Source organism: Pantherophis guttatus, chromosome 2, assembly GCF_059756535.1.
Source record: "Pantherophis guttatus breed Tessera chromosome 2, ASM5975653v1, whole genome shotgun sequence".
Lineage (NCBI taxonomy): Eukaryota > Metazoa > Chordata > Lepidosauria > Squamata > Colubridae > Pantherophis > Pantherophis guttatus.
In genome coordinates, this window is record NC_142064.1 from 192,721,651 (window position 1) to 192,738,779 (window position 17,129).

General features: G+C 39.9%; 1 protein-coding gene across 2 annotated transcripts; it reads left to right on the forward strand.

Moving 5' to 3' along the window:
- The first annotated feature begins 837 nt into the window (after positions 1-837).
- CATSPER3 (cation channel sperm associated 3) lies at positions 838-16,450 on the forward strand. Of its 2 annotated transcripts, none has more exons than XM_060688547.2 (8): positions 838-999; positions 4,044-4,197; positions 8,203-8,442; positions 10,963-11,145; positions 12,842-12,982; positions 14,882-15,001; positions 15,846-16,003; positions 16,247-16,450. In XM_060688547.2, the coding sequence occupies exons 1-8, from the start codon at positions 890-892 to the stop codon at positions 16,353-16,355; spliced, it is 1,215 nt and encodes a 404-aa protein (XP_060544530.1). In that variant the 5' UTR covers positions 838-889; the 3' UTR covers positions 16,356-16,450. The 2 variants fall into 2 exon arrangements, with proteins under 2 accessions (XP_060544530.1, XP_060544531.1); XM_060688548.2 differs by lacking the exon at positions 838-999 and adding an exon at positions 1,376-1,579.
- The last annotated feature ends 679 nt before the right edge of the window (positions 16,451-17,129 follow it).

Below are 17,129 nucleotides of genomic sequence, written 5' to 3' on the forward strand. Positions count from 1 at the left end.
ACAACACAAACAGACGTGTTTTATCTGACAAATCTGTCCTTTTAACAGTTTGTATTAGAAGGCAGACGTGCCTGCTTACAATTGCCTTCAATTAAGCCAAGAAGTTTCTTAGTTGCCTCTTGCACTTTTCATGCAACTGGTAACTAGACAAAAGCGTAACCTTGAGAAGGTTATAACCTAGTTACATCTTAGTCATGGCACTTCAGTCATGGAACATACATGGAACCATAACATAACATCTGGGGTTTTAAATTTGTCTCGGGCAAAATTGATTTAATTCGATTTTACTTCTGTTCTTAATTTTTGTACTTTACGTCTTTTATTCTGTGCCTGTTCACCGCCCTGAGTCCTTCGGGAGTAGGGCGGTATACAAATGAAATGAAATGAAATGAAATCTTGGAACAATTTATTAATTTCAAAGTAGGAACTGCAAATTCTAAAAAGCAGGTAAATTGTTTTGTGTAAACAATTGTACTTAATCATTTTCCTCTATACATTGATAGCTGAATCATTTCCTCTGCAGTATTCACACTAGAAATAAAAAAAAATTACAGCACTATCAAAATGATAGGAACATTTAATGAGCTTTCTGCTAAACTAGGGGTATCAAACTCGTGGCCTGCTGGCCACGCCCACTCCTGTTTTGGCAAAGGGGAAAAAAGCCATGTTACATCATGTGACGACATGACACCACGAGTTTGACACCCCTAAACTGTCCCACTCTAAACTGTCAAAAGCCCAAGCAGCAGATTTTAGATTTTGCATATGCTATTCTAACATAGTGAGGTCACAAAGTAAGCGAGGTCATATTGGCACTTTCATTCTTCTCCAGGTTTACAATGCTGGTTATGGAAAGATAAGCACAGTTCATATTCTGGGAAGCATAGCTATGGATTCTGAGGAATTACCTGAAAAATCGCGACTGATTGAGAAGCTCTCATTTGAGCCATTTAAGTCTGGATCTGAAATTGAAGTGTCACGCTATGTGTATGGATACCGGTAAGATTTCAGCAAGGATTTTTTTAGTTTTATATTACATCTAGAAACTGTTTCCTGAAATTTTGAATCATACATTACTCAAAACTATATTTTAATAATTTATTATAATTTTGAAAGCCATGTTGATGGAATTATGTACTTCTCACTATTTTGTAGCCTACATTAAAAAAAAGGCTTTTAATTTGATAGAGTCCATTTTTCTTTCAAAATTTCTTTTAAAAGAGATTTTTTAATCAATTTTTAATGAATTTAATGAAAACAGGTCAAAATGAAACATTTTTCTTAGTTCTGTATGTGAATACTGCATTATGCTGTAGAATCCTTTCTCCAGCAGCTTCCAGCCTTCCTGGATTTTCATACTTTGTTTAATTCTCTAGGTAAGGCATGATGTTGATCTTCTCCAATTGGGCTTTTTCAAACATAGTAGGCAGCCAGAGAGGCTTCAGAGTAGTGGGAAGGCACATAATGGAAAAGGGCAGCAGCGGGCAGTAGGAGACTGTTGTCTACAGCACTAAAAAAAAAGTTCAGAAGCACCAACAAGAAAAATTTGGAATAAATTATCAAGCACCTGAAGACAAAGGTAAAAAACTGCTTTTTCAGAAGGAGGAAAACTTTAGACAAAATTAAACAAGAAGCAATGGATGGAAACTAATTAAGAGACTTCCGACCTTGAAATAAGGAGAAATTTCCTGACATTAGGATAATTATTCAGAAGTTTTTAAGAACAAATTGGATAGCCATTTTTCTGGAATGGTATAGGGCAGAGATGGCTAACCTTTTTGCCGTCGCGTGCCAAAAGCTAGGGGAGCATGGGGGGGGTCACGTGCATGTGTGCCCACACTCATAATTCAATGCCCCCCGTGCCTCACCCACCCCTTTCGTATGCATGCGCAACCCCCCCATGCTCTCCCTGCTTTTGGCACGCAATGGCAAAAAAGTTACTGGTGGGCCCAGAAGGCCTGTTTTTCGCCCTCCCCAGGCTCCAGAGGTTTTCTTGGAGCCTGGGGAGGGCGAAAACAGCCTTCCCACCCCCCCCGGAGGCCCTCAGGAGGCCGGAAACAGCCCATTTCCCAACTTCCGGTGGACCTGGAAGGCCCGAAAATCGGCTGGCTGGCGTGCCCATGCACACTGGACCTGAGCTAGAGCAACGTTCGTGTGCCCACAGATATGGCTCCGCGTGCCACCTGTGGCACTCGTGCCATAGGTTCGCCATCACAGGTATAGGGTCTTCTGCTTAAACGGTTTGGAATAGAAAACTTCCAAGGAGCCTTCCAACTCTATTATTCTGTATTCTGGTTAAAAGAGCCTGATAGTGGAGAAAATCAAATCATGGTTCACTTATGTAGGAACTTGAAAGTAGACTTTGAAGTAAGTTTCAGTTTTTTAGAAAGAGAGCCACAATGGCAGTAATTGGAACATGAATCCTGGGAGAAGGGACTAAAGCATGACATAGTCTTAAACACCAAATTATATAGGCTATAATATAGGGACATGGTGGCTCAGTGGCTAAGATGCTGAGCTTGTCGATCAAAAGGTCGGCAGTTCAGCGGTTCAAATCCCTAGTGCCGCATAACAGGGTGAGGTCCTGTTACTTGTTCCAGCTTCTGCCAACTTAGCAGTTCGAAAGCACGTAAAAAATGCAAGTAGAAAAAATAGGGATCACCTTTGGTGGGAAAGTAACAGAGCTCCGTGTGTCTTTGCCGTTTAGTCATGCTGGCCACATGACCATGGAGACGTCTTTGGACAGCGCTGGCTCTTCGCCTTTGAAACAGAGATGAGCAAAAGTCAGGAACGTCTAGCACATATGTGCAAGAGGAACCTTTACCTTTATCTTATAGTCTACAATACTTTTGCCTTTTTTTAAAAAAAAACGAAAATCTACACAGGGGCTAGGGTGCTTTATCCTTTCACTCCTCTCTTAATCACTTCTTCTGGCTCTTTTCCATTACGGGATTCAAAATGGTCAATTCACTTTAGTTGTTGCTTTCTTCGAAATTCCCTTCCTCTACAATGGCTTTTCTTTTGGAAGAAAGATAAAAGTGTTCTCCTAGGCTAACCTTTTTGCCATCGTGTGCCAGGAGGGGGCGGGGGGTGGGGGAGGCTTGCGTGTGCCGCTTGCCCACACCCATAATTCTATGTGCCCTGCCCTGCGCGTGCAACCCCCCCTCCCCTCCCTCCTGGCACACGATGGCAATGGTGTGATGGCCCGGTAGGCCCGTTTTTCTTTTTTACCTGGCTCCAGATCCTCTCTATGCATCTGGGAAGGGAGAAAACAGCCTTTCCCACTCCCTCGGAGGCCCTCCGGAGGCCTGAAAGGGCCCATTTCCCAACCCCCGGTGGGATAGGAAGTGACATTTTTCGCTGTCCTCAGCCTCCAGGGCCTCTCTAAGAGAGGCTAAAATAGCGGGGCGGGTAGTTTTCCACTGGAATTTCATTAGCTCCACTGCATGTAGTCAAAATGCTGTTGATATTTGTGACCTCCAAGGACCCGGAGGTCTAGCTTTGCCATTGCTACTGCACAGTAACCAGGTTTTTTTATTAGTGGGCAGAGGGGAGAGGAAAGCAAATTTTGTTAGAGCTGAACAGAGGTGAGGCATTCCCTCCCCCCCGCCCCCGCCCATCCAATCTTTCTCTGAGTCAGCTGGCCAGCTCTATAGAAAGATGGGGTACAGCTATAGGGACCCTTCTGCAGTTATCCAAAGCTGCTTCTGGGCATTTAAGGTGTGAGGCTGGTGGCTGTGTAGAATTGCTTCTAAAAGCATTTGGCCCTTCCCAGGAAAGGAAATGTTAAGTCTTACTCTCCCGTTGACTTGACATCTGAATTCTTTTCTTGCTATTTCATCACAATTGAAAGGTAATCCAATGAGTCTATACTTGCAGTTAGTTGTTTTAAGTATCTGACTGCTTCTACCTAATCCAAAGTCTTTCGTATATAACCACACCTTCTGCATGATACGAATTTGTTTTTGTTTGAACAAGCAGTAGCTTAAGAAAAGAGGATTTCTTTCAGGTTCAATTCTGTCCTTTTTTTTTTTTCTTTCCAGGAGGAGAGATCCCGACCTGTATATGTTTGTGGAAAATTTATTCTATCATCCTCTATTCAAGTCTGTTATGATCAGCAGCATTACGCTCAATGCGATATTCTTGTCTTTAGAAACTGATTATAAAGTTTATTATGAGTCATATTTGTTCCTGCAGGTAATGAAAACTGCTGACTGACGTGGCCACAATTTCTCACTTGATTGTTCTGAAGACTTTTTTTTCCCCCGCAGAAGAAAAGACAAGGAAGATGAGGAGAAATCAAGTTTTTAAAGAGATTTCAACCAACTCATTGAGCAAAAAGGCTATCAGTATGTGATAGCTACATTTTATCCCTAGCAAGGCAATTATGACTATACAGGTAGTCCTTGACTTAACAACCTTTCATTTACAACAGCCCTGAAAAAAGTGACTCATGACAGTTTTTCACACTTACGATTGTTGCATCATCCTGTGGTCATGTAATCAAAATTTGACTGCTTGGCAACTGGCATGGATTTATGAGAATTGCAGTCTCCCAGGCAGGGGTGGGTTCTAAATATTTTTACTACCGGTCCTGTGGGCGTGGCTTATTTTGTGGGTGTGGCTTGTAGGTCATGTGACTAGGTGGGCATGGCTAGCTGGTCAGAGTCATTTCTGGAAGGTCCTCGCACTTACGACCAGTCCTCACACTTATGACCCAACTCATTTGTTTGCTTTTAAAACTGATCAGCTGTAGGACCACTCTTTGAAGCCCCGCGGCAAGTGTTTAAACAGTTTTTTTTCCTCTAGTCATCAGCTGGGACTCAGGAGGCAGCAATAGATTGGGGGTGGGGCCAAATAAAAGGTAAGAATAACGTGGGGGCGTGGGAGGGCGGGGGGGGAGAACCGGTTCGGTGACGTCATATCGTGACCGCTACCGGCTCGGCTGAACCGGACCGAACCGAGAGGAACCCACCACTGCTCCCAGGTCATGTGATCGCCATTTGTAACCTTCCCAGTCTCCGACAAGCAAAATCAATGAGGGAAGCAGGTTCATTTAATAATGGCATGATTATCACTTAACAACTGAAGGACAAGTATTCGTAAAATAGGGAAAAATTCCCTCAACAATTGCCTTGCTTAGCAATAGAAATTTTGGGCTGTACTGTAATCATAGTTCAAGGACTACCTGTAAACTTAGTCATAATGGAACATAATAGAGGTCTTAAGCCCAGGGGCTATTTGGAAGCTTATGAGGAACTTCTAGTTAGCCATCAAGTTAGATTAGCTAACTAGAAGTTAGCCACTTCTAATTAGCTAACCTAGGTGGGCTTTTGGTTAGCAAGGCTTCTGTGCTTTTATGTTCAAACTTTAAAGAACAACTTTCATAATATCATCTACAACACAAGGATAAGTCCTCTTTAAGCAATGCTGCCCAATAAAGAGATGCATAGTGACTGAGGCATAGGCAATTTTGCTGAATGCTTTCCCTGGTTTGGGGTACAGCTATAGACGACAGAGATGCAATTCTGGGAAAAAAATACAGCTGCTTTAAGAAGATGTTGATAGAAATTGTTAGAGCCCTCTTGCATACCATGAAACACCTTTCTTCTCTTTGGATTGTACTATTTATGCTAATTTCTAAAGTAGGCCTAGGGGTTCTTCAACAGCAGGAAGATCTCCAGCAAAAGCAGTATTATTAGTAGCAAATATGTAAAGCAGGGGTGTCCAATCATGGCAACTTTTAAGACTTGTGGACTTCAGCTGCCAGAGTTTTCCAGCCAGCAATTCTGGAGCTGAAGTCCACAAGTCTTAAAGTTGCCAAGATTGGATACCCCTGATGTAAAGCAGGGGTGGGTTCTACTTACCTTTACTACTGATTTGCATCATGCCGGCACGCGCGCATGCGCAGATCACCTATGATGACATCCGGGTCAGTGGGTGGAGCCTCCTGCCAGTTTTACTACCGGTTCCTGTGAACCAGTCTGAACCAGGGGCAACCCACCACTGATGTAAAGCCATTGTTGTCTTCTCCTGCATAAAACAGTGATCCAAATGCAAGCAAAGATTCAACCTGGTAGGACATCAAGCTGAAAACTGAATCCAAATTCAACCCACAAATCAATCTAGTATACATCTAATCACATTGATAACCAGCACTGGGTCTGTGGCTTGCTAATTGAGGACATTGAGACTTCTTTGTTCAGGCCATGCACGCCCATAACTATTAGCCTTTATAGCCAACTAGAAAAATTGGTAATAATTTAAGATATATTCCTGAGCAATTGCCTGCATTTTGAATCCAGATATTCAACATATTCCTTCTCCCCCTCCCAAATATTCTATAAAGCTTGGAAAATATTACTCTGCATTCTCAGTATGATAGAGATTGGTTTATCTTGACTGATTTTCCATTCTAGTAATGAATATAGTTTTCTTTTTACCGAGAAATCTTTTTGGAACTGAATGTGTTTTGCTTGCAAGCTCCAAGAATATGAACTTGAAAATGTTTGCACTACAATAACCTCTTTTGTCCTGATTTAGCCTTCCTCTTGAGAAGGACTGATCTTTTACATACCTTGAATCTCTTAACTTACTTGATGGGCGCTAATAGACACAAACCTCTTGGCTTTAATTATATTTTGCTGGCACAGAAGCCAAGGGAAAAGCCTGGCTAATGTCAAGAAGTCCATTCATTGTTTTGTTTTTTAATAAATAATGTGTTAAGGGCTTTGAAAATGTGAGTCATGTAGTTTTGCTTATTTATTAAACCCAGATCCTTATACAATACTATCACCCTCCAGTAGATTAAAAATAAAAATGAGAACGGATAGACCTGCATCCTTTCATACATTAACATATCACTCTTCAAGAGGCATGGAACTACATTAAAGTTTAACAGTATATTAGACAACCAGACATTGGGTGGATATTATTTCCTATGCAAAACTTGTCTTCTTAGGAGGTCTTTTTTTTAAAAAAAACAAAAACTGAAAGAGCCAGAATTTCAGTCTCAGCTCTGAAACCTGAAGATTCACTGATTGAAAGATTGATTGGCTCACATTGGTATGCAACCAGTGTTATTCTTAAGAGGCCTAATTATTACATACCTCTCATTGAAGAACTCATAAAATTCAGCCTTTCCCTGTTTGCTCTCCCCTCATGGTTAGAGTTGCCAGATCTAGGCTGTAATAATCTGGATGGCCACCAGATTATTACAAATTGTTGAGGTTGTGTCCTACCTTTCTCTAGCTTCCCTCCTATGTGTTGTCTACCTCAGTGGTGAAATGTAAAATTTGTTACTACTGGTTCTGTGAGTGTGGCTTGGTGGGGAGGGTAATTTGACTGGGTGGGCATGGCCAACTTTTTTTTTTCCTTTTAAAAACATTTTTTCTATAACCTCTTTGGCCGAAGAGGTTGTAGAAAAAATGCTTTTAAAAGGCTCTGACAATCCCAGCTGAGCCGCGCAATCATCAGAGGCTTTTTTTTTTTACTTTTAAAAGCATTTTTTTGACTGAAGAGGTTGTAGAAAAAATGCTTTTAAAAGTAAAAAAAAAGCCTCTGATGATCGCATGGCTCAGCTGGGCATGGGGGGGCGGGCAGGGATTTTTGCTACCGGTTCCCGCCGCCGCCATCGCTACCGGATCGAGTGATCCGGTCCGAACCAGGAGCATTTCATTCCTGGTCTGCCTCCCCAGTTTTGTGTGTTTCTAAACAGGAAACTCCACTCCTAAAGGAAGGAGTAAGCTGCACATGCTCAGTATTTATCTTCCAAGGTAAAGCCTTATTTGGGAGGTCTAGAAGCACTGGGATCAAGAAGTTAAAGGCTGCTCTGCTTTGTTAATGCAACTTCTCATTTATTTATTTTTCATTAAAATAATAATGGTTAAAAATGAAGTCAGATGGCACAACTGTCAAGGATAGCTTACAGAATGTCCACCATTCTTAAATTGCTTGCTTCAAACTGTATAGTTTGGCAGAACAGCAATAAAATTAAATAATCTAGTTGTAAATGTTTAAACTGGACGATAGCTAAGGAGACAAACCTGAAGAAATGGCTAACTTTATTAAGTTTGAAAAAGAATGCTGTGTATATAATGTATACATACATTGTGTGTGTGTGTGTGTGTGTGTGTATACAAACATACACATATATGCAAGCATATTCCTTTTGAACAATATCACATAAAATTTCTTTTTTAGGTTGCAGATCTGATCATTTTAGCGATCTATACCACAGAATTTCTAATGAGCCTTTACTTGGACCCGGTTAATTATTGGAAGGATGGTTATAAGCGTTTTGATGCTATTGTCCTTTTCCTTGCTTACCTCCCATATACCATTGACCATAGCAACCCAGAAAAGCACCATATTGAAAGCATGCTGAAAGGATTCCAAGCTCTCCGAGTCCTCAAGCTGCTCTACTATAGTCCAGGGATAACCGTAAGTAATCAGATACAACTTCCCTTTTTCTGTTCAGAAGGGACCTCTCATCTGTCTTATAGACATGCGTGATGGTGCATTTGTTGTGGTCGGTATTAATGCAGGATTTACCTGTAGGCTTTGGGAAGGGATCACATATTGGAATGCCTTTCTCTCTGCAATAGTGGCAACTATCTGTAGCTTGGGTGGAGGATGTGGGTGGAGGTTCATTTTCCATGCTTGTGAGTTGGTTTCTGAATGTTTCATTACCAAGTTAGGTAACATGTTTAAGAGAGTTTAGGGGATGTCAGTGCTGGTGCTCTTCTGTTTACAAGGGCTTTGTGTGGTCATTAGGCCTTGCAATGGGGAGGTCCTGTCAGGTGAGGTTCGTGTCAAGTGAGGATCTTGTGATGGGCCTTGTGGGGGTCACTATTTCATCCAATATTTCATTACTAAACTAGGTAACATCTAGCACTGATGATGTTACCTAGTTTGGTAATTAAATGTCTGCAAGAAAATAGCCATGCTCAAGGAGCACCAAGGACCTCACAGAAATAGTAATTTCTATAGAGCCTCTACTTTTTAAACAAAGTTGCTACAATACAGTACTGTTGTTCCGACTCTTCAGGACTATCTATTACATGTCATTTTTCAGTGTAATAATTCTTACTTAATAAGCCCTTAGAGGAAATACTGAAAAACACAGGGTCATCGGTTAAGAACTCCAAACAGAACTAATTCTTATAAAGAACTGAAATGACATCAGTACAGTAGAGTAGATTCTTCAGGAACAGATGTGAATTCCGACTTGAGAACTTTGCTTGAGTTCATTGTGTTGGTCATGGATTTTGGCTAACATTGCAGAAAAGCCCATGCAGCCTGAACACTATTTTACTCTAGGGATTGACTAAAGAATAGGCTTGCAGCCTTTCCTTTACTATAAGCATACAGATGCCAAATACAGATGCCAGAGGGAGCCTATGCAATCTGCTAGCTCTTTCAGAACAAACATCTGTGAGTGCTAAAAATATCTCACACTTCAAATCCCAAATCCATTTGTTGGACTATTTGGGTGTTTAATGGATAAAAAGTTAATGGATTTCTGCAAATCCAGGATAAGATGCTCATTGGTACCTCTGGAGATAGCAAAGAAATTATTTTGTGATGTCAGATCAAAGAAGTTACCAGTTTAGCAGCTCCCATGCCTTTTAGTATTGAAACAGTTACTCCACATGCCGTCATTTCAGATATATTTGCACATGACTTTTTGTACTTCAGAATCCACTTCTAAGTTCTAAACACAAGCACATGGTACTATTTATTCATTATGATGATGATAATCTTCACATGTGCTGGCCAAATAAATAAAATCAACGACTGGAAAAGGCAAAGACCAACTTGCGCGCAACTGAGAAGCCTTCATTCATCCATGCTGTTTTAAAAAAATAATTTCCAACTCAACAGAATATTGGAAAGAAATTACGGAAAGGAGGCAGAATTCTACCTATCATTCCACTAATTCTCAGAAAAGAGAATAGAATGGAACTAAATTTGGTGTGGGAGGAGAATCCAACAAAAGAAAGAAAGAAAGAAAAAAGGACTAAATCACGCTGGGGACTGTAGAGAAAAAAACACTCAGAAAAAATTTCCCAATGTATCCCTATACATTACAACAAGCACTGAACAGTGGCACACAATGTTGCTGACATTTTAAGTCCTCCCTCCCAGGCATGTGATTCAAAATGGAACTATTATTAAGGGATGGAAAGAATTCAAGAAGCTGTGATCTATATGCTTTTCCTAAATTGCTTTCTCTGAAGTAGCCTACGGGGCTGCTGGTTTATTGTGATTTCTTTTTCCACAATTAAGCATGTTATTGTTGATCATTGTGTAAGATGGCAACTTTGCTTCAGATGGGCAAAGATCCCACTCGATAACCTATTGTTCCATTATTTTTAGTTTAGAGCTTCCCCCGCCCCTCATGTAGCGATAGTCCTCAACGTACACCACATTTGGGAAAGGAAAACTCTGTATTAAGCGGTATGGTCAGTGTGAGGTACCATATGTCCAAACCCACTTTGGCCACCTTTTTTGCCACAGTCATTATGTGAAACATCATGTGATTGTGATTTGTGACCTTCCCTCCCCACTTCCCTATTGACTTTGTTTGTTAGAAGCCGGCTGAGAAGGCCACAAATGGCAGTCACATGATAGGACACTGCAGCCATTATGCCTTATACCTGCCAATTACTCAGCACATGATTACCTGACCACAGGGATGCTGCCACAGTTGTTCATGCAATGACTGGTTATAAGTCACTTTTTAGCACTATCATAACTTCAGTCACTAAACGAACGGTCTTAAACTAAGGACTAGCTGTAAATCATCCTTCCTGTCCTGGTGTCCTCCAGAGCTGGCTGGCAGCTCTGAAAATTGTTGTCATCACACACCTGGAGACCATCAGGTTGGAAGAGATCGACATAAAACCACATAAATTGTATTCACTTGGTTTTTCTTCCTTTTGTTCCTCCCTTCTACAGAATCTATTGGCAGCTATGGGCCAGACTGTGAAAAATGTAATCTATGTCCTTGTCTTGTTGTTCTTGCTAATATTTATCTTTGCTATTCTGGGACATGGTTTGTATGGAGACCCGCAACAGGGAGATCCTCAGAACTGGGGAAGTTTAGCAGCTGCCTTTTTTACACTCTTCAGCTTAGTAACGGTAATTTTCATACATTTCACATGATACTCAACTCTGCTAGACTAACGTTATTGTTTTAGAATAGGAACCAAAATTGAAGACTTGGTTTCTCCAGGCTAGTTCTCCAGCAAAATGAAACTAGGTAGACAAAATTCGGAATACAGCAAGAGGGAATACAGAGCATCTGAGTGTTTATAAAAGGGGAAACAAAGGCAAGACCTTGTTTATTTAGATCAAGGTTAGTAACTTGTCAGGATTGCACTTAGTATTTTCTCCAATCCTGTTTGCTTTGATTTAAGCCATTTTCAAGAACTAAATTTTAATCTAGATATCATTCGAGCTTTGTAGACTTATATAGATAAACAAGGTCCAAAGCCCAGGGTGAGCTTTGACAGTGCTCAAACTTTGCCTATCATGCATGACTAGGCTTTTTTTTTTTTTAAATGTGACCCTTCTTTATGTTATCTCTGACGCTCCAGCGGGTCACAATTTGAAAACCTATTATGGAATTGCTTGTTTTGCTGAAAATTCAGACTATAATATCACTAATTGCTTTTTTAGGATTAAATCAAGCTGGTGTAAGTTGCTAGAACTATTTGATTTAATTTGCATTGCAAGAAGATACTCCCCTGCAAGTATCATCATAATGTCTAAGTAGCCTTTGTGAACATTATTAGTTTGGCTTGAAAAAAATGGTGCTTTTCAGCATGTGTAAAGTGAGTACACTAATACCCATGTAGGAGTAACCATGATCTCTCTGGATCAGGCCAAATTGATTTAGTCTACCCTTTTCTTTTCAGAAGGCTCAATCACACATTAATAGAAGGCCCCAAAGTGGGACATAGGCCAGGAGGTCAAAAAGAACATCAAGACAGCAACCACAATAATGCGTCCAGGCTCTATCCCTTTTTTACATGCTTTGTAATATTTTGGTTGTGGACCCTATCTTGATTTTTTGGCCTGCTTCCCTCAAGCACTCCTAGCATTGGAAGATTTCTACTTTCTCATGTTCCCCAGCTTCTGTTTAATACTGTAGCCTTTATCTTGCATAATCTTTTTTTTGTTTAACACAATAGGAGATAACAGATAAAACAAACACCAAAATGACTGAAATGGCATAAATGCAGGGGTGAAATGCTACCGGTTCACACCGGTTCGGGCTATCAATTTGTCCGAACCGGTATTTCTGACGGTCAGCTGTGCTGTGCGATTTATATTCGCTAGAAAGCAGGAAATCCTGCTTTCTAGTGAATCCAAATCGCACGACACAACTGTCCCCCCCCTCACTGTTCTACTTACATTCTTAAGCCTTCTTTTTCCACACAAAGTGTGCATTTGGTGTGCACTGCGCATGCGCGGACAGCGAATCGGCGCCAAACTGCGGAGGATTTCACAACTGCATAAATGCAACAGTGCAGTGAAACATTTTTATGACCAGATAAGTAATTTTTATTACATGTGAACAAGTGCAGTTCATTTATAGTTTGATTAGGTATGTTTGTGTATTGGGGGGTAGGGGGAATGCATTGGACTAGAGCAGAGGTGGAGGAAGTATAGCCCTTTTATGACTTGACTTCAACTCGCATAATTCCTGTGCCAGCCATGTCATAAAGTCATAAAGGGGCCATAGTGTTCCATCTCTGGACTAGAGAAATAATTTATCAGATACTTGACAAAAGGTATCTTTTGATTGTAATCTTCAATTGATAAATTTCAGGTTGATGGATGGACAGACTTGCAGGATGAATTGGATAATAAAAAGTTTGTTACAAGCCGAACATTCACAATAGTATTCATTCTCCTAGGATTTTTTGTATTTTTCAATATGTTTATTGGAGTTGTCATTATGGATATCCAGGTAAGTGACCTTTATATGGCATTTTAAAATTTCTACTCAAATCCAATTATTAGAAATTGTCATTGGGTATAAAAATAGTGTCAACTATTGCAGGGTTACAGAACTTTAATCTGTTCAGTAGAAATCTCTTTTGGGATATACAGTATATATTATTTTTCTATATTTTAAATTTTGAGCTTTTTAACATAACTTGGGCTGTATATAATCCCCTGCTTGATTCTGGTTTACCTTAGCTGAAAAGTGTTTGTTAGGTTTACTAAACCTGGTCTGTAGAACTTCAGGCAACCAATAGATAGGAACAAAAAATTAGAGTAAACTCAAAGCTAGATGAATGGCATACATACACACATTTGCAGCCATCTATTGGTTTTTCAGATTTTTGAATCTCAAATCTGAATGAAAACACAGTGTTTTAAACATTGTATGAGATTGGATAAGTTTTATCCACTAACGGTAAGCCATTTCAGAGGTTGTTTTCCCACCAGTAAATTACAGTGCCTTCTACAGTCATCCAATCATGATTGTGTCAAAATAATAGTATAAGTAAACCTTGTTTATACAATCAGTTTGGTGTACTGTTAATACATCAAGCTAGAAATCAGTGAGAGAGTGAGTTCTAATTCCATCTTCAACACAAAGGCAGCTGGGTGAATTTGGGCCAGTCCCTCTCTCTCAGCCCTAGGAAAGAGACAATGGCAAACCACTTCCAAGAAATCTTGGCAAGAAAGCTATAGGAACTTGTCCAAGCAGTCATCAGGAGACCACGCTGACTGAAAGGCATAAAAAATAACCCTTGTTACTGACTGACTCATTTGATCTGACTATTCACCATTATAATGATTATGGGAAAATAACTGCATGACCAATCCTCACATTTACAATGTGTAGCAGGTGTGTAAAGGACAGCTGAAGTAAGATTTTAAATATAATTGTGATTTTACTTAGGGATTCTTTCACTTAACAACCAAATTGCAAGCCTCAGTTGAGGTCGCTAAACAAACACTACCTGTAATCAGAAACAATGTTATAATTTCAGAGTGCTTAGATCATGGGTGTCAAACTTGCAGGGTCATGTTGCCGTCACATGACATTTATTTATTTTATTTATTTATTAATCAAATTTCTATACCGCCCTACTCCCGAAGGACTCAGGGCGGTGAACAGCCAAGATAAAATACAGACAATACAAATATTAAAAATCCCTTAAAATTATTAAATATTTCGGCCGAAACACAGATTAAAACACCCAATTTCGAAAATCACGAATTAAAAAATTTAAAATTTAAGAATTTAAAAGAGGGGAGTTAGGCCAGGCCAGCTTGCTGAAATAGAAAAGTTTTGAGAGCACGGCGAAACGTGCGCAGGTCCGGGATCTTCCGTATCTCTGGGGGGAGCTCGTTCCAGATGGTAGGTGCCCCCACAGAGAAGGCTCTCCCCCTGGGGGCCACCAGTTGACACTGTTTGGCCGACGGCACACATTTCATGATGTTTTTTCACTTCACGGAGCTGGGGTGGGTATGGCCTGCGCATGACACAACCGGTCTGCGGGCCGCCAGTTTGACACAAGTTAAAAGTGTGAAAATGATAAGCTAGGTAACCTAAAACTGAGGAAGTGGGAGGAGAGAGAGTATACAATGGAGAGAAATTCCTTAAAGCTGCAAAGTGAAAACAATTTATCATTTGAGATATGGCCATTGGCCAATGCAGCAATTGATTTTAAACTACTGTTACTCAGAATTGGCTTAACCAGTATGGTTGTAGATTATGGTAAATGAATTACTCCAACTGGTCATTTCTGCACTGTAGTTTTGTTCTGTCATCTCCAGCCAGTGAGGAGATTCATAGTAGGAAATTAGAACCAAATGGGGCCTTTGTCTCAACATCCTTTGATTTATGTAGAACTCAACTGAGCAATATGAGCAAAAACTGAAAGAAGAAAGGCAGGTTACTTTGATTGCAAAGAAGCAGACCATCTTAAAAAGGCAACAGGAAGAAATATTTGAATTGTTTAATCTGCAGGTAGGCATTGTATTTTATATAATGTTTTTCAATAGATAAGTCTCCCATTCATTTATTATAGTTGATTCATCTCATTTTTCACTTGAGCTTTCTCAAATTCACACATCTTATGTTCCCTGTTCTTGCTGAAATTCTGTCTTTGTTGCTTTGGGATTTTTTTTGTCAGGGCAACAACAGCAACCAGAAATTTCAAAAAGCTTTAATCCATCATAAACATCATTAGTATTCTGAAAGTTCTCAGCTGTTCCTCAATATCAGTTTGAGTGCCATCTGAACTTAGGGAACCCATCATCTGGCATTATCTTGTCAATCACTTCATTTATGTGGTTTCCTTGGTAAAATACAAGAATGGTTCACCACTTTCTTGTCTCTTGGCTCTCCCCATCCCACCTCAGTCTGAATCGAAGCCTTTGCCATTGTCACTAAAATCCACTTCTATCATCTTTCTATGTTGCTGCTGCCCCATATGCTGCAGGTGTTATTTGTTTTAGCTAGGGAACTGGGATGATCATCATGCCTTGAGTAACTCTAATGTCATTACAGATACTTAACTTCCGTTCCCAATGTTCTTCATTCTTCTCTCCCACAGAAACACCCTCTCCCCTCCATATTGAGCTAGCATAGCATAATTTAAAGGGACCCTCATCCTTAAATATTGAGATGGGACAAAATTTGTAAACATTAAAGAGGTTATTCATGAGGCAAATTTTAAATCTGATGACCCACTCCTTACTTGCCATTGTGGCTATTTGGAGAAGTGACTTTTGGTTCTGTGAAACCAAAACTGGCTTCTGAATGAGTTCTGAATGAGTAATTAACCTTACCACCTCTCTTTTCACCCTAGAAATCAACCGAGTACAAAACCTTCGATGAAATGGTGGAAAGCTTTAAAAAGAACCTACTTCATTCAGATCCTATGATCTTGGAAGACTTCTGTGCCAGCCTGCCATTCATTGACCTCTATTTGGCATCCCTTGATCGTCAGGATGCCACTGTGTACAAGTGTGTAACTTTTCTTAAATAGACTCTGGGATTTAGAGCCTCTCACATGCTAACATTCAGCAATGATCAAATGCTTCACTATCTCCAATCCTAAAACCAAATCGAAAACCTTCTTTTTAAAGCATCTGAAATGGTTACCCTGAACGCTGTAGTTAAGGAATGTGTTTAGAGATGGCATAGCCAAATGGCTTTTTTTTTTTGTCTTTCAATACTGATACAATAACTGCATATGTTTAATTTCAGGCTGCAAGATCTCTACTACGAAATGGTTGCCATTTTGAGTACCCTGCTATACCATTCCCAGGAAAAGTGTTTGCAGTCTCTGCAGTGCTTTAGGGGAAGATCTAAGTAGTCCATTGTCACCAAAGTAATGTAGGACATTGCTGTCATTAAGGTGCCAAAAATATTTTCTTTGCATTTGAAAAATAAAGTAGAATAGAAACTTAAGTTTTACAACTGGTCAGAGTAATGCAAAACTCCTAGGAGCTAAGATATTTTTGATTTTATTTCTTTTTTGGAAAATGCAAACATAATCTGACTGCTTGGCTAATGTACCTTGGTGTTGGTGGTGATATTTCTTTCATTTTTCATAGGCTTATGGCAAAGCATACACACACATACACACATTTTCTATCTGTCTGTCTGTCTGTCTGTCTGTCTGTCTGCCTACCTACCTACCTACCTATTCTATCCTATCGATTTATCCTATCTATCATCTATCTATCTATCTCCCCTCCACACCTACACAAAATATTCATAATAGATTTATGTATACATACACATCTGTCTATCTGAGAGTGTTCTTATTCTTCATGTGAGAGAAGAGTTGGAATTGATATTTACATGAAACTTCCCAAAATTCATTCATTCATTCATTCATTCATTCATTCATTCATTCATTCATTCATTCATTTATTAAATTTTTATACCGCCCCTCTCCCGAAGGACTTGGGGCGGTGAACAGCCAGGATTAAAAAACATACAATATAAACATTAAAATACTTTAAAACATAATTAAATCTATATTGGCTTCCCCCAATTTAAAACCCCTTACCCATAAAATTAACCAATTAAACATTTTAAGCCAGCCCGGCTTGCTGAAATAAAAAAGTCTTCAGAGCCCGGC